The following is a 27,628-nucleotide window of genomic DNA, read 5'->3' as shown; positions in this document are numbered from 1 at the left end:
TTTCCAACAGAGGATATTTTGTTGCTTTCACATTCCTTTTTTCGAAGTTAAAATCTTCTCAGGAGATTGATAGTAGCTTCTTGATTTGAAGTAGCTTCCTGATATGATAGTAGCTTCCTGGTGTGATAAGAGTAGTTTCCTGATATGGGAGTAAGAAGCTTTCAGAGATGTTCCACAATATCTCCACCTCCGGGGTGTCTAATATAATCCTCTCCCCTGTGTGCAATCCAGACCCAGTGGCGTGTTTGTAATGAACAGAATATGTGTGGTAAAAATGATTGGCTGCCACTTCAAACACAAATTGTGAACGTTTGTGACTTTCCCCTGGCTGGGCACCCTCTCTCTTACCTACCTAGCTTTGAGGAAGCAAACTGCCGTGTTGGAAGGGGGCAGGGTCAAATGACGTACAACGGCCTCCATACCAACAGCCAATCAGGATTTTAGAACCCCTCTCCATCCACCCTTGAGGTGCACAGTACTGCCAACAATCACATGAGCGAGTTGAAAAATGGATTCATCTCCAGCCAAGCCTTCAGATGAGACCTAAGCCTCAACTGACATCTAAATTTCAGCCTCTGGAGAGCCTGTGAGCCAGACACATGAAACCCATGCTGAAAATCTGCTCTCAAAGTTTGAGTGGGATCTACTCAAGGTTGTATTTTGGCTCTGTCCGTTCCATAGTCAGTCCATGGACTGGTTTTAGCTGCTGATATTGAGCTCCTCCATTGTCTCCTCCCTCATATAGAGTCCATTTGATGCCTGTGTTCCATTTGGAGTAGTCCATGTGTAGAGTTGTCTGTTGTGCTGTTGAAAAAAGGTATTTGTGATGATGTTGTCAGTCTTGCAAAATTCTGTCATGCGATCTCTAGCTTCAATCCCATCAGCAAGGCCACATTTTCCAACTACTGTCCCTTCCTCTTTGTTTCCAACTTCTGCAATCCAGTTACCAATAATGATCGATGCATCTTGATCGCCTCTTTGCTCAGTTTCAGACAGAGGAGACTTGTAGAATTCTTCAATTTCTGAATCTTTAGCTTTGGTGGTTGGAGTGTAAAGTTGAGTAATGATTGGATTGATTGGATCTCCTTGAATGTGAATAGGTGTTATCCTATCCTATCACAGAGAGCATTGTACTTCAGGATTGATTTTGAAAGGTCTTTTTGGACAATGAATGCAACGCCCTTCCTCTTGACTGTGCTATTCCCAGCACTGTAAACCACCTGATGTTCTGATCCAACTCTTAGGTGCTCATAGTGTGTCTGCCGGACCGTTTTTGAAAGGAGACCTCTATACTTTTCTTCCTAGTCTGGCTTGATATAGGATCTTTCATTTGGTAGAAATGATGTGGTGCCCACAGGAAAAAGATAACCCACTCTGCCCAGTGTGTGGTCACAAAAATGGCCATCATGCCATCGTGACTCTCCTACCCCATCCACAAGAGTGAGCATCCGTAATGCCCAGACCAGTCTTGTCACACCCATTCCCTCTATCCAGTGAAAAACTGCCTGAGGAGAAGAGACTCGAGCTAGAGCGTCTAGTCAAATACTCACTGGCCTTTGGTGTGACTGATTCCAGCACGGATCATTTGCACAGAGCAAGGAGGGTGGATGTGTGCAGAGCTGTGGGGCAGCCTTCAAAGAGGGCTTCTGAAGAATGGGGTGCACTTCATCATTTTGATCATCACAGAGATGAGGGGAGGGATGAGAGGCTTGTCAGTCAAGCCTATCACTTGCTATGCTGAACCCATCTCAGGGTAGGCTTTGTCGGGCTTGATGGCATTTCCTGGTTGCAATAATTTTCATGCCTAGAGAAAATTTGGAGTCAGCTCATTCTTGCTCCTTTGTTCCGCTCTCCTCCCGAGGTCATAGTCCACACACCCCTCTTCTCATCTGCTAATTATTCCCTGCAAGCAAGCGTACAGCAGGGCCCTGAAGATGATGCTTTGCTTTGTTTTGATTCATTTAAGAAGTGCTTCATCGGGATGGACGAGGGCCCATTCCAGCAAGTACAGCATATAAATCTGTGCGCAGCAAGAGTTTGTGCTTGTTGACACTATACACCCAGCACAGGTTGGCAGGGGGGATCATGGTCATTACAGCTGGATGAAGACATTCCAGAATGTTCTTTCGTAGTCACTTCAGGAGAAAGGCAGGGGCATGGGGAATGGAAGTTGGGCTTTGAAGGGTCTTCCATAAAGAGGCACTCATTACTTCCCCTCTCATCGTATTGGCCGAATCCTGACTCCTCGCCATAAGTTGGCCCTATGGCACATCCATGTGCCTGAAAGGAGAGAGAATCAGAAATGCTGGGTGGGCAGTGTGATGATCCAAGAAGGAAACCTGCCACCAATGCTAAAGGGTCAACCTCATTCTCAAAGGCCACCCAACAATGAAGTCACAGCACTGTGAGGGTGGAGGAATGACTTGGCACACCTTCAGTCATGGTTTCCATTATCAATAGATAGCAATAGACCCCTTACTGTGTTGAGGCTTGCAGTGAACGAGGGAGATGTGAGGTATCCCTCACATCCAGCTTCAACCCTCATAGCATCTTCAAATTCTGCTGCATCAATCAGTGAACAAATGCCCGAGAGAAGGAGACTCGGTAACATTAGAAAGATCAGCCAAACATGCGGGCAGCTTGTGATAGGGCTCCATATAATGAGAAAACATTGTCAACAGCATGCGTCGTCCTGTCTGTCTTTCATGCTTCTTCAGGTGCAGTTGGTGTCTTGGTTCACTGAAGAGCACACAGCTGCAGACGGGCAATGCGTGGGACTGAGGGTGATCAGACACCCAAGGCATCCTGCTTGCCTGGCGTTGCCTGTTGCACAGAGAGTAAGTAGGGTCTTCCTCGGGAGAAACCTTGTAGCCTCATAATTAGCAGGCTATTATATATGCTTGTCTGGCCAGCACGAAATCATTGGCAGCCCCAGCCAATTTCCTTAGCTCTGCTCAGAACAATTTAGGATTTGCCCATATTCAGCAAGAATTTCCAGCACGTAGGAAGCCAGGAGGTCAGTGTCTCTGTGCGCTCTCTCTCTCTCTCTCTCTCTGACTCCATTCGGTTTTTTTCTCTCTGGGGCTAGGGGTAGGGAGAGTAAATAAGCCACTCCTCATGTCCTGCATATTTAGGAGCAGGAAGACCCCTGTGGAGACCACCTAGCTGAGGAAGCTGCAGGAGGAGGCAGTCAGTCTACTCTCTGGGGTCCAAACATCAGGGACTACAACAGCAACAAGGCACTTTGGTTGACAAGCTGTAGCAAGTTGTTTATATATATATATATAAAATGATTCTACTTTGGAATTGGGGCAAGACCATTGTTGTGCATTCTCAGTGAAAACCTGGGTGTTAAATGGCAATCTCTGAAACATCGCTGCAGGAACAACCGCTCTGAGTTGGACCCATTGCCACCGAATTGGTTCTGGTTCATGGCAAACCCATGATGTGTGGACAGCACAGAGCTGCTCCATAGGGTTTTCTTGGCTGTCACCACCAACCTTCAGTTTAGGACCAAATGTACCCCCACTGCCATAGTGCCTGTTCTTACTCATTCTCACTGTCAGAGAGGGGATTCCAACTCTTACTGACCCTATAGGACAGAGAGAACTGTTTCTGGGGGTTTCCAAGACCATAAATCTTTATGGAAGCAAATAGCCACATGTTTCCCACGAAGTGGCTGGAGGGTTTGAACTGTAGACATTGAGGTTAGCAGTCCAATGCTTACCTGACAGCATCACGAATCACTGATGCTAAGTCAGAGAACCTGACACAATATCTCCAATGTGTTGGTAGCCATTGGAGTGGCCTGGAGAAACTGCAGGAAACAGAGAAGATGTGGGGGACTTCATCCAAACGTAGGGGGAGAGATCCAACATTGGGGAAAGCTCCAACATTGGGTGCAATAAGTCAGGGATGACTAGTGAAGTCAGCAGAGAGAGCGAGAACCCCTGATCTTAGCCACCATGTGACAGTGTCATTTGCAAATTTTAATCAAGCATGCATTCGTTTGACTAATCATTAAAGAAGGGGGGCGGGATGGGGGGGGGGATGAACCACTAGGAAAATTATTCAAACAGATGTGACTTTTTAGGTTGGGAACTTAAAGATCATTCAGTTTAAATCTAGTGGCTACATGCAGAAGACATTAGGTCATGGCATAACAAGCATTCATTACCATAATATTAAAAATATCTTTGTGTAATGTTGGCACTTCAAAAGTGCCAGAATGTATTTTCATTCAAATAAGAACCTTTGAAATATTGTATAGAAGTACCAATTGATGAGAACCCCCCAGGTGCTGGTCAAGATGCAGATCTCCTAGGGCCCGCCCACCTCAGGAGTCAAAGTTCTGAGTGTTGGGGGAGGATGTCCCTAAGTTCTCTCACAAACTTCATATGCCCCTCAAAACCCAAAAGCAACCTTCCAAATAATCTAGCACTCTTAGATAGATAAGAACCACTGCTGTTTCTCCAGAGCAAAGATTCTATAGAAGACTATGAATCAAACGGGGGAAAATACAGAACAGAAATTCAAATTCGAGGGGAATCTAGATTTCCTGAAGCCATGGAGACATGAGGAGGGCCCAACGCTCTTATCAAGACAATTTTTAAACCTTAAACCAAAAATATCACCTGAGGTGTTCTTAAAAGCAAACAATCATTTAGCTTAACTTGTGTTAAGGTAGAGGGTGGGGGCGCCTTGAGCTCTATTCGAAGAACTGTCAATATGGGTTCAAAGGAACAGCAGCAATTTGGAAGAGTAGACATGAAACCTACGGGTGACACGGAAAGGTAAGCATTTGGCTGTAACCAGCAATGATAAGGTCAGGTCTGTCCAGGACCCTCAAAGGGAAAGCTTGGTGGTCTAAATCTGAAGCATCATCCACTGAAAACCCTGTGGAGGCCAGTTCTGCTCTAACACATATGGGGTCCCCAGGATTGGAAGTGACAGTAAGTGGTGCATATACATGGGCAGATGGCACCATCTTCACCCGATGGTTCACTTGGCCAAGATGCTCTAGGGTTGCGCTGGTACAGCCCTCACCCAATCTCAGCCCTTTGCTTTCTAGCAGCCAGCAAGGTTGAGGCAGTAAGTGCATCCCTCATGGACATTCCTAGAAGCACAGTTCCTTCTGGAACATTTCCTTGACACGCCTCGCCTGCTGTAACAAATTCACAAAAATCAAATGTCTGCAGGTGGAGATGATCATGAAACCAACATGCTAACCCAATGTGAGCCAGATTCTTCCAGAAGCTATGCCCCCACACCACCCAACCCCAGGGCCACAAGAGAAGTCCTTCCAGTAACATCAGGGGAACTTTGATTTTTTTCTGAAAGGAAGGTTCTCCATGGAGACTTAAGCTTTCATCACTTGAGTTGTGCATCCAGGTTCCAGCAGTAAGGACACCTAATGGATACTAGGCTGAGTGTCCCATGGTCTGGAAAAGGCTCAGGAAGACAGGGCACTACCACAGAGCCAAGGGCAACTTGGCCCAGGCCCATGTCAGTTCCATGCCAAGCTGGAGGGAGAAAGTTTTAGTAAAATAAGCATTCCTCGTGAGAGGGAGTGTAGAATGGAGACCCAAAGCCCATTTATAGAGAATTGAACATCCCCTTACAAAAAGGTCACAAAGACGAGACGAATCAGTCAAGGTGAGTATAGCACCAATGAAACATACACCTTTCCTCTAGTTCTTCAATGCTTCCTCTCGCCCCTCCTCCCCTCCCCCCACCACTATCATGACCCCGATTCTACCTTACAAATCTGGCTAGACCAGAGCATGTACATTGGTACAGATAAGAGCTGGAAACACAGGGAATCCAGGAGAGATAAACCCTTCAGGGCCAATATTGAGAGTAGTGATACCAGGAGAGTAAGGAGAAGGTGGGAGGAGAAAGGGGGAATTGATCACCATGATCTATATATAATACCCTCCCAGGGGATGGACAACAGAAAAGTGGGTGAAAGGAGACATCAGTCAGTGTAAGACATGAAAAAAATAATAATTTATAATTTATCAAGGGTTCATGAAGGAGGGAGGGTGGGGGAATGAGCTGATACCAAGGGCTCAAGTAGAAAGAAAATGTTTTGAAAATGATGATAGCAACAAATGTGCTTGACACAATGGATGGATGGATTGTGATAAGAGTTGTACAAGCCCCCAATAAAATTATTTTTAAAAGAAAACAAAGAGTTCTCCTTCTTTCCTCTTTCTTCTTCCCCTCCCATATTTTACTTGTCCCTTCAAGAGGAATGGGTGACAGGGTACCCACCAATAGCTGATAGGATTTCCAGCCATTCAGCCATCATCTTCTCAGCCTCATCACCAAGCTGGCTGTTCTGCTGCCCACAGTTCATAAGACCCTGTTACTCCTGCCCAAGCTCATGCGGGAGAATTGGGGGTAAAGAATCACTGAGACGTTTTCTCCCAACGAATGCAAACTGGATGTGGGGAGGAGAGAGGGGTTTTCTTGTTGTTAAGTGCTACCAAGTTGCCTTCTGACTCATGGTGACTCTAAGCACAAGAACAAACCCCGCCCCCTCCTGCCCCTCCTCACAACCATTGCTGTGTTTCAGCGCATTGCTACAGCCACTGTGTCATGTCGTCTCCTTGACCGTCTTCCTCCACTTCCCTGACCCTTCACTTTATCAAGCAGGACTCCCTCCTCCAGAGATGGAGAGGGGCCTTAGAGGAAGTGCAAACTTAGGGATGTTTCAAAGAGTTGTTTTCCTTGAAAACTTGCATGTATGGATTCAGGTTTAATCCTCTAACTCAGTGGTTCTCAACCTTCCTAATGCCTCAACCCTTTCATACCTCGTGTTACGGTGACCCCCAACCATAACATTATTTTCATTGCTACTTCATCACTGTCATTTTGCTATTGTTAGGATTCCGGTGACCCTTGTGAAAGGATAATTCAATGCTTAAAGGGGTCGTGACCCACAAGTTGAGAACCGCTGCTCTAACTGGTTCAGAAAGTTGTGTTGATTAGCCCACAGCAACGGATTGACTCACATGGAGAATATGTTTGCTTCATCACAACTAGTACCTCCACCAACAGCACCACCAGCTCCAGCAAAACCTCCACCACTGTCACCTCCACCACCTCCACCATCACCACTACTTCCACCACCATCATCACCACCACCACTCCAGGCCCAGGTGTTGATAAAATCTTCTTGTGGTCTGGATGGACTAGGCCTGCATTCCAACAGGCTCAAGTGAGCTGGGATGGGATGCTGAGCCATCGTTTCCATCTTCCCACAAACACCAGTGGCATGTCAACCCAATGCTTCACTTCCCACAGCCAAAGACGTTGTTCTGAAGCCTACACTTCATGGACTCCATTTAGGATAGTGAGCCTCTCCTTCACTCCAGGATTCCTCTGAGCCTTGAGCCCTTTGTGTAGAGATGTGAGAGAGGATCTCCTTGACTCAAGATTCTTCTGTGTATCCAAAGAAAGTCAATCTCTTCTCATGATAGTTGACTACCTTCTGCCAGAATATTGTGGTAACAAATTCACAAATAAATCTACAGGGTCTGTGATATAGATGGCGCACCACTGGGATGAAGTCTTGTAGAATCCCAGCAATTCTGTGTGGTAGCCCTGTATCAGAAGGCTTCAAAAGATACCTGGAAATCAGAGTAACAAAAGAATGGAATTTTTCCACAAACTTTCCTAAATCCCATTGTATGTTTCTTTACTGGCTTAACAGGCCTTGACTCTGGTGGCGTCATGGTCATGAATTGGGCTGTGATCTGAAAGGTCAGCAGATCGAAACCTCCAGCTGATCTGCTCTATTTCCACAAGATTGCAATCTCTGAAACTCACCAAGGCAGTTCTACCCTGTTCCACAGGGTTGCTATGAGCTGTCATCCACTCTGTAGCCGTGGGTTGTGGTTGACTCTGAAGGAGCATTATTGAGGAAGAGATGTTGGTGACAGCAGGCTGCTGCTTGAAAACACCGAAGACCCTGGAGGTCAATAAACATGCCCACCGCACTCTGTTTCCCAGTGAGCAGCATTTCGCCCCACAAACTGCACAGGTCCTTGCCAAGAGGTTTGCAGCCGGCAGGGATGATGACAGAGGAGACACAATGCGCAGAGTGCAGGTGACAAGAGTTGATGCTGAGTCGACACTAACTCACGGTGAGTCCACGTGGGCAGAGTAGAGCTGCTCCCTCCAGATTTTAAGATTTTCCAAAACAGATGACCACACCTTTCTTTTATTTTTGTTTTTTAGTTTAGTTTTGGGTTTCTTTTAATCATTTTATTGGGGGCTTGTTTAACTCTTATCACAATCCATACATCCATCCATGGTGTCAAACACATTTGTACATTTGTTGTTATCATCATTCGCAAAACATTTTCTTTCTACTTGAGCCCCAGGTATCAGCTCCTCATATATTCATATATGATGGTGGGGAAATAGATCTATGTGCATATATTTTTAGATTTAGTATTAAGGTAGCAGATGGACATTTGCCTCTACTCAAGTACTCCTGCAATGCAAGAACACTTTGTTCTATTAAACTGGCATTCCATGATGCTCACCTTTCTAACATGATCGCTGAAGACAAAGCAGGTGCATAAGCAAATGTGGTGAAGAAAACTGATGGTGCCCAGCTATCAAATGATATAGTGTCTTGGGTCTTAAAGGCTTGAAGATAAGCAAGTGACCATCTAGCTGAGAAGCAATAAAGTGCAATAAAGCACACCAGCCTGTGTGATCACAAGGTGTCGATAGGATCAGGTATCAGGCATCAAAGAACACAAAATCATATCATTGTGAATGAGGGGGAGTGCGGAATGGAGACCCAAAGCCCATCTATAGGTAATGGGGCATCCCCTTACAGAAGGGTTGTGGGGAGGAAATGAGCTAGTGTGGGTACAGTATAGCACCGATGAAGCATAACAACTTTCCTTTAGTTCTTTAATGCTTCCTCCCCCCACCCACCCCACCTCCACTATCATGATCCCAATTCTACCTTACAGATCTGGCTAGAACAGAGCATGTACACTGGTACAGATCAGAGCTGGAAACATAGGGAATCAGGACAGATTAACCCCTCAGGACCAAAAATGAGAGTAATGATACCAGGAGGGTAAGGAGAAGGTTGGAGAGAAAGGGGAACTGATCACAAAGATCTTCATATAACCCCCTCCTGGGGGAATAGACAACAGAAAAGTGACTGAAGGGAGACATTGGACAGTGTAAGACATGAAAAAATAATAATAATTTATAAAGTATCAAGGGTTCATGAGGGAGGGAGGGAGGGAGGGAGGGAAAAGGGAGGAAGGGAGGGAGGGGAAAATGAGGAGCTGATACCACACCTTCTTTCAAGGCACTCCTGAGTGGATTTGAACTGCCAACCTCTCAGTCAATAAGTGAACATAGACATTTAACTGTTTGTGCCACTGAGTGTACTCAGTAATACATAGGAAGTGCAGGAGGGAGGGTGTTGATGTACCCAAACCCCCAAGAGAAGGTTCTGGCCATTCTTTCTCAGAAAATCACCTCTGACTTTTCTGTGTCTTGCTCAATTTCTAACTCATAGCATTGTGCCAATTTTCAGGAATCAAGGCTTGGACTTGATAGTTCCTTTTACTTTTAACAACCAATGCACAGCCAAGGGATAAGAAGCCCTGCACATGCACAAAAGAACTTTAATGGCCCTTATGGAGTCGGTATTTCCCTTTATGGATATGGACAGAATATTATCTTATCTCGTCAGGAGGGGAAAGGGGCAAAGGCTTGTCTCCCAAGAGACCAGCCAGTTGCAGCTCCTAAATCTCCCAGCCCCTGGAGGCTAGCTAGCTGTGGCTTCTTTCCAAGCTCTGAACAGGCTTCCTGGAATTACTGAAATGCTGAAGTGTGGGGCGGTCCTCTCCCTGGAGGGAAGTTACCCGACTACTTCTGTAACATTTTTTCCCTTCCAATCAGTCTGGCCAAGAAGTTGAAGGGCAGAATCCAGCAGGCATTCTGACACTGCCCACATTTTAAAAGTCACCTTAATGAGGAGGAGCCGGAATCTTTGCTTGTGATCTGGGATTCTTCTACCTGCCTAGAGAGAACCTTATCATGCAGGGCATGAGGGTGGGGAGGGAATATAAAAGAAGCTACATCAACAAGACCAGAATCCACTTTCAGCTTTTCCATTTTAAGCATTGCATCTGATTTCAATGCTTCATTTTTGGTTATTTGTTTGTTTCCTCATTTGGTTGAATTTCTCCAGCTCCTTGTCAATTGTTCCTTTGAAGGCTTCTTTGATTTAAAAAAAGTAATTTTATTGGGGCTCATACAGCTCTTATCACAATCCATACATCCATACTTTGTGTCAAGCATATTTGTACATTAGTTGCCATCATTTTCCAAACGTTTTCTTTCTACTTGAGCCCTTGGTATCAGCTCTTCATTTGTCCCCTCCCTCCCTCCCTCCCTCAGGAACCCTTGATAATTTATAAATTATTATTATTTTTTCATGTCTTACACTGACCAATCTTCCCTCATTTCAAGGTTTCTTACATGAGTCTTTTGCTGCTGCTGCTGCTGCTTTTGTTTGTTTGTTTGTTTGTTTTCAGAGACAATCTTGAAAATTATTCCCGGTAGTGTTAAATATGCTAACACTTCAAGTACCAAGCCAGTTATGTGAAGAGAGATGCTCCGGTCTGGTGACAGGTTTCTAAATAGCGAAGAAACCAAGGAGAACAGAGCCCAATGCAACTCACAGGAGGAGAAGGAGCTCTTCAACTCCATCCTGAGAGCTGAGATTCAGATCAGCCCATTTTACCGGGGAAACGATAACTGTCCAGTCAAAACAGGGAGCCTGCCACAACGGGAGTGAACCCAATGCCAACCACAAAGGGGCAAATTCCCTCTGAAGCTGCTTACAGGAGACCATCTAGATCCAATTCAGCAAATGCAGAAACCAAGGTAAGGTCTGGAGGGAAGGAGGAGGAGGCATCCTTGCTTGAGGGACATTGATTTTCTGTTGTTATTGGTGGATACTAATGGTAGGAAGCCCTGGGTGGCATAGTGGTTACATGGTGTACTGCAATCAGAAAGGTCAGCAGTTCAAAACCACCAGCCACTCTGAGGGAGAAAGATGGGATTTTCTTTCCCATAAAGAGTTACAGTCTCAGAAACTCACAGGAGCAGTTCTACCCTGTCCTATAGGGCCATCATGAATCAGCATCAACTCAAAGGCAATGAGGTTGGTTGGTTGGTTGGTTGGTTGGTTTGGGGGTTTAAGCAGTTGATTCAGATTTTTAGTAACCCTGTGTAACAAAGTTTAGAATGGGGTTTCTAGTCATCTGGTGGCCTAGTGGGTTACACATTGGACTGCTAACTAGAAGATCCACAGTTCAAATGTATAAGTCCCTCCTCTGGAAAAATATGAGGCTTGATGCTCCCATAAAGGTCAACAGCCTCAGAAACTCACAAGAGCAGATCTACTCTGTCCTATAGGGCCTCTGTGAGTCAGAATTGACCTGATGGCAGTGAGTTTGGTTTTTTGTTTGTTTGTTTGTTTGTTTGTTTTGAAATCTTTACAGAAGCAGACCTTTGTCCTATGAGAACAAACACTGAGTGGCCTCTAACCTCCAATCTTTGGGTTAGCAGCTGAGCACTTAACCATTGTGCCACCAGGGGTCCTTGAGTTTCTTTTCATTGGTAATCAACAGGGGTAAGGTTATTTGGAAAATGATAGTGGTAAGAACTATTCAACATGATAAGCACGGCCAATGTCAAGAAAACGATCCTGTAAAAATTGAGTTGGCAAATGTTTTGCTAGATGAATTTTACCATCAGGGGAAAGAATAATCCGAACATGATTGCTCCTTGACAAGCTGATCTCTGGTCCACAGGAAAGCAGAGAGCTCACTTCACCCCTCACTGCTGGCAGTGATCTGCTATGTGCCCCCCACCCCCACCCCGGACCCCTTGGAATCTCAAGATGAAGGGCCTATAAGGTGTCCTCAAAAACCCCAGGGCTTGGAGAGTCAGGCTCAAAATGCAAACCTCATAGGAAAGAAGGAAATGTGTTTTCTCAGTGTAAATAGCACCCAGTGGACATACAAATGACTAATTTGACCAAAACATTGAGAAAGACTTCTGTCCTTACATGAATGTGAAGTATACTAACGAGACTCCTAGAAATGTTGGTGCTGTTGAAAGGCTTTGACTGGATGGCAATGAGTTCCGTTTGGTTTCTTTTTTATTGATTCTGCTGTCAATATTCATATTCTCTCTCTCCTTCCCTCCCCTCCTCTCTGTCCTGCTCTTTCCCTCCTTCCTGTCTCTCATAGCCTCTCTTGTTCTAAGTCTCTCTCTCTCTCTCTCTCTCTCTCTCTCTCTCTCTCTCTCTCTCTCTCACACACACACACACACACACACACACACACACTTACTCAATGGTGCAATGTCTTTGCAAGCCAAATTCCAAGTGTGCTTAGAACGAGATATTGCAATCCCTGGAGGAGGATCACTTCAATTGCGAAGAAAAGCAAGATGTAACTACATCTTTATTTCTGAGCCAATGTTGACAAAATGAGGAGTCTCATGGCCAGCTTTCTCTTCTCCCCAGACAGCTTCTTTCTCTGGGTGACTTCCCTTGGCTTCCATGCAAAAGTTTGCAACATCCTTTCCCCAGGTAAATTTTTCCGGCAGTTCGTCCCTCCAGCCTCTTCCCCTCATAGAACAAGCAGATCCAACTCACAGGTGAAGATGCCTTGGGCTACTTGCCTTTGTCTGAGTCTAAAGGTGCAAAAAAATGAGAGGGGCATGTATGTAGCCCTGGATCACTGCAAAGGAGATATACTCTCTGCCCTAGACAGAAGTGAGTAATAGAAGCTACTTGGAGGATGCGGTAGACTGCAGATGGTAAGTGCAAGCTCAGGTAATTCTGATGGAGGTGGTCTTTGGGTTTTAAAGACAGAGCTTGGTAAACTTCTGGTCTCAGAATCATGGGGTGGGGTGGTGTGGGGTTTGGTGGTGATGATCTGATACTTAAGGGCTCAAGTAGAAAGAAAATGTTACGAAAATGATGATGGCAACATAAGTATAAATATGCTTGACACAATGGATGGATGGATGGATGGATGGATGGATGGATGGATTGTGATTAGAGCTCTACGATCCCCCAATAAAATGATTTTTTTAAAGATATATCCATATCAAATGGGGTGGAGTCCCTAGGTCATTCAACTGGCTGCTAACTGAAAAGTTGGAGATCCAAGTCCAAACAAAGGCCCCTCAGAAGAAAGGCCTGATAATCTGCCTCCAAGTCAGGCATGGAAGCTCTGGAGCACAGCTGATTCCGATGTCCAGAGAACCATGAGTCAGAATTGGCTCCAGAGGAACTGGTTTTTGTTTGTTTACTTGTGTTTTGTTTGTTTGTTTTTGTTTTATTTTTTAATAACAGAAGGCTTTTACTTGCTCAGAAGTCAATGTCTTGAATCCCCTCCCCCCACCCCCTGGCAACACTCCTCATCAATGCCACCAAACAAGATCACTTAGGAGGATTCTACTTCAGCCCCACAAACTCTGAAAGTCACCCTAAGACTCTCAAGTTTTGCCATAACTCTATCCCTCATTGTTTCCATAAATTGTGTCCAGTCACTTAAGTTTTTAATCTGCACAAGTCAACAGTCCTTGTAGTTTAGTCTATCAAGCTGTCCTATACATGATACTTTCCCTTTCTCAACAGCATTTTAAATTCTGTATCCTTAGCTAAGTTAATGGTGCTATCAATAAAATTACCTCGTGCCACATGGGGATGGTTTATAATGGTCCCCTACAAAATAAGGATGTCTCTAAAGTGAACCAGGGACATATATGAACCATAGATATACAAATGACGTTTTTGCTCATAGTTAATCATAGCCCTAATCTAAGAACAAGTATCTCTAATGACATGGCCCTCAATAGGTGCCTTCAGAAAGAGATCACCAAAGGTATGGGTGCTATGGTAAAGTGTCAGGTAGAAATCAGATGGTGCCCAGATATCAGAAAGAATAGCATCTGGGTTGTAAAGGTTGATCCTAAAATAGGCAGCCATTTATCTCAGGTGCCAGTAAGTTCACATGGAAGAAGCACACCTGCTTGTGTGACCCAACGCTGGTAAATAATAAACTCCAAGTCCAGAAGAGAGAATGGCACTGGAGCTTAAATTCTGAGGATCCACTTTGCAGAAGGCTATCAATGACAGGGAAAGCCCAAAGTCCATTTGCAGGGCCCCCACGTGGATGAACTCTCCAGGAAACCCCTCTGACCATTGGCCAGGCAAGTGAGTACCCATGCTACCAGACAGAGTGGATTAGGCAGCGGATTCATGCAGATGTCGTGAGGTGAAGATTAATACCTTATCATTTGTTCTCCCTTCTGACCCAGTTTAAATTTGTTCTAGTTCTTACTGTTTTCTGCGTTTTTTTCTATTGAGGCTTTTCTATCCTATTTTGTCATTGTTGTTGGGGCTTTGTTGTTATTTTTGCTTCGTGTATTTTTCTGCAGATGAAATCCAGGGGAGGTAAATCTATAGAGATAGAAACTGGATCAACCGTCTCGGGGCCATGGCAGAGAAGGGTAGAGGGAAGTAGGGAGCTGATAGCAATGAGAACCAGAAAGAAGAAAATGTGCCCAAATCTATTGTAGTGACGGTTGCACAATTCCTTCAATATGATGGAACCATGGAGTTATACTACATGTGAATGATATGTCAATAAAATTGTTCAAATAGAACCCTCTTCTCTCACGTCACCACCCTGTCCTGTGCTCGTTACTTCTGTATGTGCATTAGCTCAACCACCTGGGACCCTTGCTGTACTCAGTGGGCTACACCACTGGGGACTAATGGTTTCAGTGGGCAAGGTATTTATTTGCATAAAGCCCAGAACCTCCAGTCTCAAGCTGAGGGGGAACCATATTTTTAGGTCTTCATTGCTCCTCCTGCTGTCATGGATTAAGTGTTGGGCTGCTAACCACAAGGTCAGCAGTTCAAACACAACAACTGCTCCAAGGGAGAAAGATGAGGTTTTCTGCTCCCATGGAAATTTTCAGCCTCAGAAACCCTTTATAGGATCACTATGAGTAAGAATGAACTTGATGATTTTTTCATTGATCTTCGCAAAAATTCCAGTTTTGTTTGATGTTCAGAGAGGGTGGAAAATGTTTATCATATGTATAAACTCAAAACCTAGTCAAGTGCTTTCCCTGTCATAGGTAAATTTAATCAGCCCTGGTTGAAGGTACCAACTTCACGATTGAAAGCAGTAATGTGCTCGATAAGGTGGGGAGAGTTGCTCTCCAGGCAACTCCTTCTGGCTCATGATGTCACTATTGGACAGAGGAGAAGAGCTGCACCACAGGACTGTCTAGGCTGTCATCTTTATGGGAACAGATGCCAGGTCATTCCTCCAGCAGAGCAGCTGATGGGCTTGAACCACTGATCTTTTGCTTCACGACTACATGATCAGGCCTCCTTAGCACTGCTCTCCTAGGCTGCTAGCAAGTAGAGGCCAAAAGAAAACTTGCAGCGATCCAAGTTGCCAGAAAGAAAGAAGGCAAGTAAACAAGTAAGGTGAAAACAATCGAGAACTACAAAAAGCAAAATTTGGCATGCCTTTGAGGTTAGTCTCACAGAATCTGGAACCGTGGGCAGAAGCAAGCCATGAGAGGTTGGACGCGAGCTCTTTGTCTCCTTCCATTTTGTCTTCGTGGGATTCTTTCAGGAGGAAATTGCTTGCCACGGGCACTTGCTTGCCTTTGCAGATGAATAGATCAAGGACCAGTCAAAGACGATAGGGGGCATGTAGAAAGCGATAGGGCTGGCATTGATGGATTTGGACAGGGCCAATGCAAATGCGGCGTTCAATTCGCATTTCTGTGGACCTGGCGATTTCTGAAAGCTATCTTTGAGTCCTAGCCCAGGCTGAGAGGTGCAGCCTATATTTGTAGAAATCCTAACCCCACAGCCTCATGCTCTCCAACCTGCCCTGATCAAATTCAACGGCCTTCCCTCCTGCCTGCCAGTCTCCATAGCTCCTGTGCTTGTGTTGCTCCTCTCCTCTGAGGCATAAGATAGGCCCCCAGTTGAGCTTATGGGCTCATGAACATTTTACCTGAACTAATTATTTTTCTGTCCTAAGTCTTTTTCCAATTTTCTGTTTTGTATTTTTTTGTTTTGACTTCTATATATATATTTTTTTAATCAAAGGAGCCTTGGGGATACAACTGCCAATTCTTCACTTGGAGACCTGCTCCCCAAATGTTACAGCTTTGGAAACCCTCTGGAGGTGCCCTATTCTGCTGCATGGGCTTTGATAGGAGTAAAAAAAAAAAAAAAAAACTTGATGTCACTAGACAATGAAGTCTTTTGAGCAAGTTACTATTTTCAATCTTAAAATAGATGCCTCGACCAGCATGAAGGCATCCTGGGTGCTGCAGACAGTAGCACACTCAGAGGCAGCTCCAAAGAAAGTCCTGGATATCCGCCACTCAGCCGTCACAGCTATGGAAACCCTGTGGAGCCCAGGTCTAATCTCACAGGTAAGAGACCCCCATGAGTCCAAATGGACTCAATGATTTAATTGAGATTGATAAAATTACCCTTGCAATGTGCTACATATGTGACTAGATATTGAGAGCATAGATATGGTGGCATGAAGAAATTACATGTCTTGTCTAGTTTTCACCACAAACTATTTCTTATTTAAAAGATGAAAACCTGATGCTCAGAAAGGAGAAGCAGCCAGATCACAGAGCTGATTCCTAAAGGTTCTAGGATGCCTTCCTAGTTCCAACCTCTATGCTCTTCTGGCTGAATCCCTCCTTTGTAGCTTTCTTTCCCTTCCTGCCATCTTATTTTTTTGGGTACTATGTTTGAGCTTAGACTTACAAGAGTAAGTAAAAAACTATTGCTACAAAGTCAAAGAAAACTTTATTAAACAAAAAAATTAGCAAAACGTAAAGCTACACACCTCTGAAGGCAGCGTTTTCACCTAACACTTCCTCTAAAACATTCTGTCCTCAACCATTTACATTACATCAAAACGCCAGTCTTTGGCATCCTTGAGCAATGCAAACCATGTTACTTTTCAATGTTCTTTGGGTTTGGGGGCAAAGTGGGGGAGAAGTCTGAAAGAAGGAAGATCGGGGCTGGAGGATGGATGGAGTGAGGGTTCCCAGTGAATTCTGTGTAGGTCACTCCTTATCGTCCAAGAATAAGCAAGCACATTGTTATTAAAAACACAGAGTTCCTGGGTACAACTTTCCTGGTCTTTTCCTCCCCAAGCAGATTTCAATTTTCAGGAAACTTCCCCCATGAGCATTCTATGTCCTTCAAGAAATCCATTAGCATGCCCCCTTTGAAATCCAAACAAAACAGTAGCCATGACCTTCTGAACTGAGCTGTCTGTTTTGAATTGAACTGGCTTGGCAGAACCCCAGGGTTTTTATGAGACCTTCATCTAAAGAGACAATGATAACTTTATTACAAAGAGAACTTCCCTGCAGTCATTCTCTTATAGCATGAACATGATTAAGCATCGTTCGTTTTGAATTAACCTGTGGAGGTATGAACTGGAACCACAGTAGCAATATTTTTTGACTGACCTGTGTACTTTCTAAAGCCTGGTTAGGATCAATTTCTAAGACTCTCATTCTGACTTCTCTTCAACAGGATCACACAGTAGCAGGTCATCGCCCACCCTGGAGAGACACCGTTTCAGTGTCTTTCCAAGAAGATTTTTCTCTTAAGGGTTTTGAGTGGATTTTGCATTGTCCATTAGCCATCAAAGTTAAGCCCTTTGCCAAGTTTCATCTTAAAACTCCAGAAAACCAAGGGCAATGTCCAGAAGGTGACTCCAACCAGTTTAGCCAAGACTCGTGTCTACACTAGCGTATTTTGAGAGTCATCCAACTTTTCCTGACCCATGTCACATGTGTCTACGGAGAATTCCAACACACCAGAGGCATTTTGCCAAGAAAAGACGAATGGTGTCGTGACCCAAGACTTAGTCACGTGTTTGCAATGTATAGACACAAAGTGGGGCTGAGGAGGCCCAGGCACATACAAACTTCCTCACAGTCAGATGCCATCACCCTGTAGGATCCCTCTCTGCAATCATGTCCTGCACAGTACACAGTCACAAAGAGGGGGAAGGTTGGTGACTGAAGGCCATCTGGGGGAGAATTTGCCAAGCAGCACAGCAAGGCTCCAGTGCCAACATTTGCAGAGGATCCTTTGGAGGGAAGGAGATGACTCTTTTTACAACAAATGCTTGTTTTGATTTGGTGACGGTTCTGTTCTACTGGAAGGCACACCAGTGTGGTTCTTCCAGAGGATCTGGAAAGCCTCCCCCAATCGCCCTGGGGACAAACGCTGGGCTCCCCAAACTTGTTTTAATTGACGATGGGCAAGGAAATTGAGCCCCATCTCCAAGTGGGACATCTGCCATGACAGGTCTCCTGAAAAGAAGCAGCCAAGCAACATCACCTGTGCGGTCATTTAGTCTTGAAAAAAGGGCAGAACTTTCCCCCAAATCACTGAGCATGTAACAAGATCAGTCTTTTTACTCGACCCTCATCGTTCATGCACTGAGAACTCTCATGATATTTGGGGGCATGTTTGTAAGTTAACTTTCAAACAATAAGTCCTGCTAGAGAGAGAGTGCCCTTAGTTCATTGATTCTCTTTTGGCAAGCTCACAACTCTTGAATTCAAATGGATTAAACACAGCAAAGATTTCCTATAACAATTCACAGGATACTACCTGACATCTCACAAAGTTCTGCTTAAAGTTCAGGGGGGAAAAACTGAAACTCAGAAATAGAGGGAGAGAAGAAGGGTAGGAATATATCATGTAAAAAACACATTTCCAAACCAAAAAGACCAAGCAATTCAACTAACATATATGAACTTTTATTATATAACAGACATAAATAATTTTTTGGGACATAAATAATTTTTATGAATTCATATGACTAGTACAAAAGACAAAATAATATATTGCACTAAGTTTCAACATGGGATATTTGGATTGACTATTAGCTAGCCAAATAAATATATACAATTTGAGGAGTTAAGGCAAAACCAGATGATACTTCAAACACAACAGACGGAAGGTTTGAAAAATAGGTATAATTAAAAACAAGGGCATCCCATCTCCAGTTAATAAAGTGGCCACGTCTGAGGGGGGCGGGGGGGAATCCCTTAGGTTTTTAATAAAGTGGTTATTATCAATCATGTTAATTAAAGTTGAGCAATAAAGTCGGAGATTTCCCACGGAGGAGAGCTTTTTTGCCAAGGTTTGGAGACTGAGCACTTAGAACTTGGGTAAGCAACTTTCTCCTTGTCAGAATTATGATCTATTCTTCCTATTAGAAAATATAATTTGGAAAATATGACTCTTTCACATATATAATTAAAATACAACTATGAAGCATTCTTTTTTTTTTTCCTTTTTCTTTTTAAGGGAAGTCATGTTGGCGATTTCAAAGGGAATTTGCGAGCAAGCCATTCATTGCCCCGATACATTGAGAAGACATAAGACCCAGCAGGGAAGAGCAATTCCCAGATACTTCAAGAGAACCAAACCAACCAACTCCGAGGGAACAGAAACAAATGGAGCCAATAGATCAACACAGCATACAGTTCTTTGGCAATAACACACGAACCATCGACTGAAGCCGGAGCTCAGAGGGCTCTCTAATGCTTAGAGCCGGTTGCCAAGTCTTTGAGAAAGAAGGAAGGCAAACCCCGTACCAGCCACAAATTCAGTGATTCCAGGAGACGAAAGTTGAAAATAAACCTCGCAGACAGCTTGTGACGGGTTAACACATAAGCATAGATCAAGGGAATGTCTGCCCGGAGTCCAAACCCAAAGAGACGGACACGCACACACAAATCATTTGTGAAGCTCGGGACAGGTTCAGACAGGCCTGGAATCCTTAATGAGAATCCATGTTCACCCATGAGAAACCAAGGGGGTGGGGGAGGCAAAGGTAGGGGCGGGCGGGGAAAGTCGTCTGGTGATGGGGAAAAAAAAATCAAAAACCATGGTCTTCAGATAGCTCAGGGCAGGCTGCTCCTCATCTGTATCATGACAATGGAGAAACCGAGTCCTATAGGGGAAACACCAGGAAGCCAGAGAAGGTGGAATACTGCCAGCCTCCAACCAAATTCCCTTTCTCCAGTTTCAGGTAAACCTTGTCCTCCTTATCCAGGTAGAGTAGGACTCCGTTCGTGGCCGCTTCACGAGTTACATCCTTATCCCCAGCGAAGGCAGATATGACTGGCTTACCATTCAGCATCAGGTTCACCTACAGGGGAAAGAGTCGGTGGTGAGTTCCGCCGGAAGGGAGGGCTGTGTGTGGATGATGGGGCACACCTGAGCAGGCTAGACCCGAGCTCAAGAAGTGTTTGTGGGCCACATCTCTACCCTTTCCTATTAGCTAGCTGTGTTGTCTGTACTTAGCATGCCAGCTGAGCTGGTTGGGCTTTTGTTTTGGGGGTTATTTTATTTTATTTTCAATGTCTCCCATAGGAAGGTCTTTACATGTTTACAAAAGAATACAATCCACAGAGCACGGCCTTCCCGTGGGAAGATTGGTGTCCGTTCGGCACATAAGTTAAGCGTACTCCTGTATTTACCTCTTGCATGCTACGGCTGCCTTCAAGAGTGCAGCCAGCCTGTGTTTCCAGGGTGCAGATACAAAGCGAGTCAGCGCCCACTAACCCGATAAACCCCAAACTATGAAGCCCGGCGCCAAGCTCCTTGCAGGTTCCTGGGAAGCAGTGACATGCCTCCCCCTGAGAGATTATTTGAATGAATGGGGGTGGTGTGTGTGTGTGTGTGTGTGTGTGTGTGTGTGTGTGTGTGTGTGTGGTGGTGGTGGTGGTGGTGGTGGTGGTGGTGGTGGTATTGAAGTCCTGGTGGTCCAGTGGGTTTTGAGTTGTGTGCTAACTTCAAGGTCAGCAGGTCAAATCCACCAGTCCGCTCTGCAAGAGACTATGGCTGATGCCTGCCCCTATAGAAATTTACCTTGTCAGAACCCCTTGGGAATAGTTCTTCTCTGTCCTCCAGGGCAGCTGTGAGTCGTAATTCACTTGATGGCTTTGAAGAAGTAGGGGTTGGGAGGATGGGGGAGGTGCGTGTGTGCGCACATGCACGTGCACACGCTCATGTGCTGGGATTTCTTTTATAGTTTTTTCTGATAAGAAATGTGCATTAGCAAATGTGCTGGGCACAATGGGTGGATGGATGGATTGTGATAAAAGCTGTATGAGCCCCCAATAAAATTATGTTGTAACTCAAAAAATAAAAAGAAAGAAATATGCATTAGAAATAATATTCGCCACTGCTGCTGGAGATTTTAGTATCTTGCATGTAGCAAATGCTCAACTCAAAATTTGTGTTTGCCTCTCTGCATCATAAGGTTGATGTGAAACAGGACACAAGTTGAGAAACGGTCTTGCATGGAAGTGAATGCATTCCCTAGATATAGGATGAACGTGATATTGATCAAGGAGTTCAAGAGACAAGGGAATCTTTGGACACTGATGGTGGTAGCAGTTGTACAATACTGCTTGATGTGATTGAACTATGAAATGATATGATATATATTAGCTCCTAATAAAATGGAGGGAAGAAAGTGACGTTGAATTAATTACCCTTGAGGCTGATCGATGTATCCATGCTCTAGAATATGCAAGAGTGGTAGATGAGTGTGTGGTCTCTTCTTGGCATGGGCATGACATACTATCTAAGTCTTGAGCAGATGATGAAAAAAAGTTTCCTTGAATTCCATACCCACATATGGGTGTTGTAATTAGCGACTGGGATTCATATAATTAAATTGTGTGGAGACTAGGCCTATGGTTGCCCTTTACATTACAGGTCATGGTTAGGGCATGAGAAGTACAACACAAGCTATGTAAGTATTCACTGTGGAATTGCAAGTGATCAGAATTCACCAGATCACAATAACTGAAAGTAATCTACTTACAGGAGTAGCACAGCACGTGCTTTCTCCAAAGCTTATTGACTATTCATTCCTTCAAATGTTTCTTCTTAATGGTTAATTTCATCTCAGGGTTTGAAACACTGATATCAGTTATTGTATTTATTTAGTATATATTTGTATAAAATCCTGCTAGTCTCACCATTGTTTGCCTTACAAGCTTAAACTCGTTTTTCCCCCATACACATGGAATGAAAATGTGTCTGTACAAAAAGATTTGTGTCACCAAACTTGGACTAAACCATGTTTTTTAAATGTCTTGTTATGATTAAGGTACGAATGTCAAGTGGTTCTTTTGCTGTAAGCTTTGGGTCACACACATTAATCAAGGTTATGAGGGGGAAATTTTTGGAAATGTATCTGTTTGAAAAGAAACCATAGAGCCCATGATTCTACTTGCCATGCAAATGCCACTGCAGGTGAGCACCGTGTGTGAGGATGGAGGAGGAGGAGTCAGACACATACCTGGATGGTCTGGCTCTGGTAGACTTTAATGACGTGGAAGCTGAAGCTGTATATTCCTTTCCTTGGTGCCACAAAGACTGACTCCAGTGTGAAAAAATTACCCACATTCACCAGGATCTACAAATAAAAATCGCAGACCACAGTAAATCAGGACAATGTTCTCTCTGTAAGCAAACCAAATCTTTCCTTCCTCCCTCCTTCCTCTTTCCTTTGTTTCTGCCTTGCCTAGCCACACCAGCTTAAGAATTCATCGAGAATAAAACATCTAGCTCCGTCTTCTCCTCTTTGTTGGAAATGGGTTTGTGTATTGGACTATTCTTCTGCCCTCTAAATGCCCAGAAAAAAATAATAACAAAATGCTTCCTTGAATTCATACCTCAATTTCCGCAAGGCCCGATGGTGGTGGGAACATCTAGGTGTTGTATGAAGGTTCAGAACTACAACTTTACCTTGAGAGTCAGCTCAGAGGCTTCTGCCATATATTTACGTTCCCACCATCTGCAACCCTTCGCACTGTCCACACGTGACATTTCCATGCCAGCCAATCGGCATCCATGCACTCTCTGCAGTCGGTCCTGGACACATCACAGAGGCAGAGCCCACCCCCACCCTTCCGCCGTGTGACATAATCCAGGACTGATCAGCTGGTGCACAAAGTGATCTGAATGCCTGACCTCCTTGGGTATCTGCCAACCCTCTCCAAAGATGCCATGGCCATTTCTCCCTACCCCCAGTTCTATGCCACCTAGACTTTAATTATAATATTCTGGCAATGACCCAATTTTGATAGACTGCCAGAGGTGAGCGCCGATAAGAGCAGCCTGTAAAACAGGTGGTTTTCTCAAGTCCCTGCCAGTGTTTTCCAGGCGCTTTCTATCAATCACGTGCTCGTTATTAAAGTTGAAGGGTCAAAACGAGGAATGGGGTGGTGGAGTCCTATAAGGCACTGATGCCCAAGAAAGCAACCACACATCCTGAATTCCAGGATATCCAGCCTGGCTCTACTCGTTATGAAACCAATGCTCTATTTCGAGAAGTGGCCACTTAAGCTCCGTTTTCAAATCTCAGATAACTCTGTCCCTTCCTGAAGAGCAAAGGGGAAATGTGTGTTCAGAGGAGATGCATAAAATAGCTAGGGATTTCATATTCCTCTGATAAAAAATCTATATATGACATCCAAAGATAATCCGATATCTCTATAGAAATAAGTCTCCCATGCCCCGAAAGCATCTGCTACAATCTCTTCTAAACACAGTGTTCTGGCCCTCCTTAATACCTTTCCAAGCATCTTGCATAACGCCCTAAAAAAATTAAATAAAAGTATGATTACATCTGAGCAAAACAGGAGATACAGGTGAAAGTGAGGGAGGTGTAGCAGACAGCACCACGCCTTAACTACAGGCTCAATGCCCCACGCACATGGGTGTGTACAATTTTATTCCTAGATCTCGACTTTTCTCAAAGAAGCATCTCATGACTTTTCTCTGAGCTGATGATCAATGGTCTTTCAACAACCAGTTACCAGCTGGGCAAGTAGCCCTGCTGAGAGGCTTTAAGGGGGATTTTTTTTCAAGCACATTTAAAATCATTTGAGGTGCTTAGCAGGGATTTCCTGACTCACACACAAGCAGCATAACTCATTAGCAATAATGGAAATGGCTGATTAGTGCTGAAGACACATCAGGCTGGATGTTGACTCTACGCTGCAATTAGCGCATCCAGGCACATTGGGGAGTTATAAGGAAATGTGTCTGGTTTGCTCTAAGATGCATAGCTCCCAAATCAGAAGAACAACCCCATCTCTTCTAATCCACAGAAAGGTCATTGAAACAAGTGCCCCCCTCCCCCAGGGAGAGGCCGGGCCAGCGCCCCGTGTATTCCTGCATCTAATTAGTGCATCTGAACATAGACCAGCCAGCCATGCTGGTGGCCTTCCTTTCTAGCGAGATGGAAAATACTGCACCAAACACCCCAAGGGGCGCCGATCCTTTTACAGTGAAGGCAGTCCAGTAGCAAACCCCAGAGAGGCTTTCTCTGTCTTTGGCCAGCTGGAGGGGTGCAGTAACAAGGGATGCAAAAGCTACTTCATCCCTGGCCAGGCGTATCATGGGACAGCACACAACCCCTACTCCTGCACATGGGGTTCCCCTACAAGGGAGACCTGTGACTTAGCGATTTTTAAAAGGCCCCAGGTGCTGTCCAGGCTGAAGGCAGCACCCCTGCCCTCTCTTCCTGCTCCTGAAGAATCCTGACTAACTGCAAAGCTGGTATTACAGGGTTTTACCTCAGGTCAGATTCCCAGAGAGCTCCCGGTCTGCGACAGGAGAACCTGCTTCCATCAGTTCCTCCGGAGTCCCTGTGGGCATCCCCAAAGCCCTGCATCCCCCCAGCACCTCGGGAGTGTCCTGGAGAAGAGCAGTGCAGGAACCCAGAAGCAATGCCCTGAGGATCCCTAGGGGAGCTCCCCTCAGTTGCCCAGTCCCTCTCCCTTCCTCATGCTCAGCAACTTTTCTCCAAGTACCTGGACACCTGGGCCAGGGCAGAAAGGGGGCAGGGGGGGAGGGGGGAGGAATCTGACCCACAGCCACCCCTTTCAACCTCTGCGGGGTACCTGCAGCTTGGTGGAGAGCTTCTCCCCCTGGGGAAGCAGCTGGAACATTGATCAGGCAGCCCTGAGGGTACACTGGGGATCCTCTGAGCGGCACCTGAGAAGTCTGGGTCAAGTGGCCATGCTCTGGCCCAGAGGCTGCCAGACCTTGGGACTAGATTTCATCAGCTCAGGGGACCTGTTGCTGTAAAACTTGTCCTGTGCTCCCTCTGCCAGGCTCATGCTTGGGGCCTCCCTGGACCTCCTGGCAGTGTCTCCTGAGAGCCCAGGAGGGAGTTAGGAGGAAAGCGTTATGGGAAGTTTGAGACCACCCAGATAAGCTGGGGAGGTGAGTGGCTACAAGACCCCTAATATCTTAAAAGGACCAGTGGAGCCTCAGGAGGTAGCCAGGTGCCAGCAACCCCTTGGACGCCGCCCCCTCCCCAACCTCCCCAGAGCCCTGCTCCTCTGGAAGTCTGACCTGATCGAAGTAAATGATCCTGGTCTTGTTGCTCATCTCCGACGGCTCGTGGTTGGTGCTCCGCACGGCCGAGAAGGCCACCTTGGAGTTGGCCGCCCGGACCGAGATGCCCAGCGGCGAGGACGAAGAGCCCTTGGAGTCCGTGGCCGGGTTGGAGTCGCACACCACCAGGCATTTGCCCTCCAGGACGATGGGCTCCGTGTCGTTCTGTGCCCACACCGGCTGCCCTGGCACCGTGAGCACCAGCAGCAGGGTCAGCCCCGCGGACAGCGCCCGGCGCCCGGCGCCCATGGTGAGCCGGCGGCTGGCGCTCCCTCTCGCCCGCGCTGCCCGCTGGCCGCGGACCCCTGAGCTCGGGCGGCGGCCGGCGGCTAGAGGGACAGCGCCGCAGGCACGGCGGCGGCGGCGCGCGCACTTCCCGCGGTTCTGTGGTTTCCAGTCCAAGTCTGGCTTCGCTGGCGCGCTGGCTCGGCTACCTTTGTCCTTTAAGGAGCGCATGCAGAAGCCCCTACGACACCTTCCTCCGCCCAAGGATCAGCCCTCCCGCGGGCCCCTGCACCCTCCCTGGTTCCCAAACATCTAAAAGTCACCAGACCCTCGCATGCAGACCGATCAGGAAAAGAGAAAGGGAAGACAATAAATTCTCGCCGCCCTCCTCCCCCCAAACCCAACCCCCTGCCCGCCCAGGTGACGCTTGCTCAGAGCCTGGAGGAGCGCGGAGGAAAAGCGGAGCTCCGCGGGGGCGGGCGGCGGGCCGGGCCGGGCTGGCTGGCGGCAGAAGCGGATCCCACCCCACGGGCAGGTGTCCTCGGACGGCGAAGAACGGGAGGCCGTGTTCCCCGCGAGCGAGCGACTCCCACTTTGGCTGGATCGACGATGCCCGGAACCCGGGCGTCGCTCGGACTTAACCGCGGCTCGCTGGGTCTCCGCACAGGCTGCGCCGATCCGCGGGCTCCGGTCCAGGACGCTGGGCGCTGGCGGCTCCGCCGGAGGGGCTCCCACTGCTCCGCCGCGCGTCTGGGTCCCTGCGCACAACTTTCTCCTCGCGCCGCCGGGGAGCGCGAGCGGGCACACGACCGCTATTTATAGGAGCGCGGCGGCTGCCGGCTCTGCCCACTGCTCGGCCCGCTGGCTCCAGGGAGAAGGAGAAGCGCCGGTGACCCCAGCGCAGCCGCTCCCGCCCGAGACGTCACCAACCCGGAGAAGGCTGGGCGCGCGCCATGGCTGGCTGGCTAGGTGGCTGGCGAGCTCGGAAGCCCCGCGGCGCCCCAAGGCGCGCTCAGCGGAGGGTGCTGTCCAGCGAGGCGCTCCCAGCCCTGTGCTTGGCTGGCTCCGCGCCCGTGCGTCCCCTCCTGGGTGGGAGCCAGCGACGGGGACGGCCTGCGTGTCTCCCCAGTCCCCAGCACCGGCACGGGCCGCCCAGCGCCCTCAGGGCGGAGGATGAGGGGAGACGACCCCGCGGCGTGCTGTCTGGAGTCTGGGAGCCCGCAGGGCCCCGAGCCCGCCCCACTGGGTTCTCGGGCCTGGCGAGCTCAGGGAAGCCTCGGGACGGGTGGAAGCCAGTGGGCCCGCGAGGAGGAGGTTTCGGAAGGCTTCTGTTTGGCTAAGAGAAGATGAGGAAGCCGCAGCGGCGCATCTCTCCACCTACTGTCTGAATCCACCCCAGGCAAAGCCAGGGGGGAAAAAAATGAAAGAAAGAAAGAAAAAAGTGGAGACAGTGAACTCACAAGAATAGGTCCTAAGAAACCGCACTGCCCCCAAAACGCCAGCCCCTCTCCTGAGTATAGAGCACCGCTGTCCCTCTCCTAAGCTCCACTGCCTCCTTATGCCACCGCTCCCACCTTGTCCTCTGATTGGCAAGACGTAGCATCCGCTGTGCCCTAGCGGGTAGGTAAGGGCTTATCTCTGCTCTGGATCTCTGCGTGAACTTGTCCAAGTCGCCTACACCCTCTGAGAGCGGATCTCAGCGGAGACCCTGATCGATCGGCTCTGCAGTTCTGTGATTTGGGGGTCATGTCACTCCACACTGCCAGAGGGCAGGTGCTGTGTCTTTAATTCCCGCAGCACCCCCAT

The 27,628-nt window shown here is 46.8% G+C and overlaps 1 protein-coding gene across 1 annotated transcript; it reads right to left on the bottom strand.

The window, feature by feature from the left end:
• Positions 1 to 20,123: 20,123 nt before the first annotated feature.
• CBLN4 (cerebellin 4 precursor) lies at positions 20,124 to 25,846 on the bottom strand. The gene is made up of 3 exons (XM_075527851.1): positions 25,556 to 25,846; positions 22,488 to 22,604; positions 20,124 to 20,321 (listed from the first exon to the last, which is right to left on the bottom strand). The coding sequence occupies exons 1-3, from the start codon at positions 25,844 to 25,846 to the stop codon at positions 20,124 to 20,126; spliced, it is 606 nt and encodes a 201-aa protein (XP_075383966.1).
• Positions 25,847 to 27,628: the final 1,782 nt, after the last annotated feature.

The sequence above is a fragment of the Tenrec ecaudatus genome, chromosome 12, assembly GCF_050624435.1.
Source record: "Tenrec ecaudatus isolate mTenEca1 chromosome 12, mTenEca1.hap1, whole genome shotgun sequence".
In the NCBI taxonomy this organism is placed as follows: domain Eukaryota; kingdom Metazoa; phylum Chordata; class Mammalia; order Afrosoricida; family Tenrecidae; genus Tenrec; species Tenrec ecaudatus.
The sequence above is the reverse complement of the archived record's forward strand: the minus strand, read 5'-3'. Positions and strand labels throughout refer to the sequence as shown.

What these genes read in the sequence shown, in the direction of transcription:
- CBLN4 (XM_075527851.1), bottom strand. Translation starts at nt 25,846, where the DNA reads ATGGGCGCCGGGCGCCGGGCGCTGTCCGCGGGGCTGACCCTGCTGCTG. An exon ending in GGATCATTTACTTCGATCAG is followed by an intron (nt 22,605 to 25,555) that starts GTCAGACTTCCA and finishes TTTTATTTGTAG; the next exon opens with ATCCTGGTGAATGTGGGTAA. An exon ending in ACCAGAGCCAGACCATCCAG is followed by an intron (nt 20,322 to 22,487) that starts GTATGTGTCTGA and finishes TTTCCCCTGTAG; the next exon opens with GTGAACCTGATGCTGAATGG.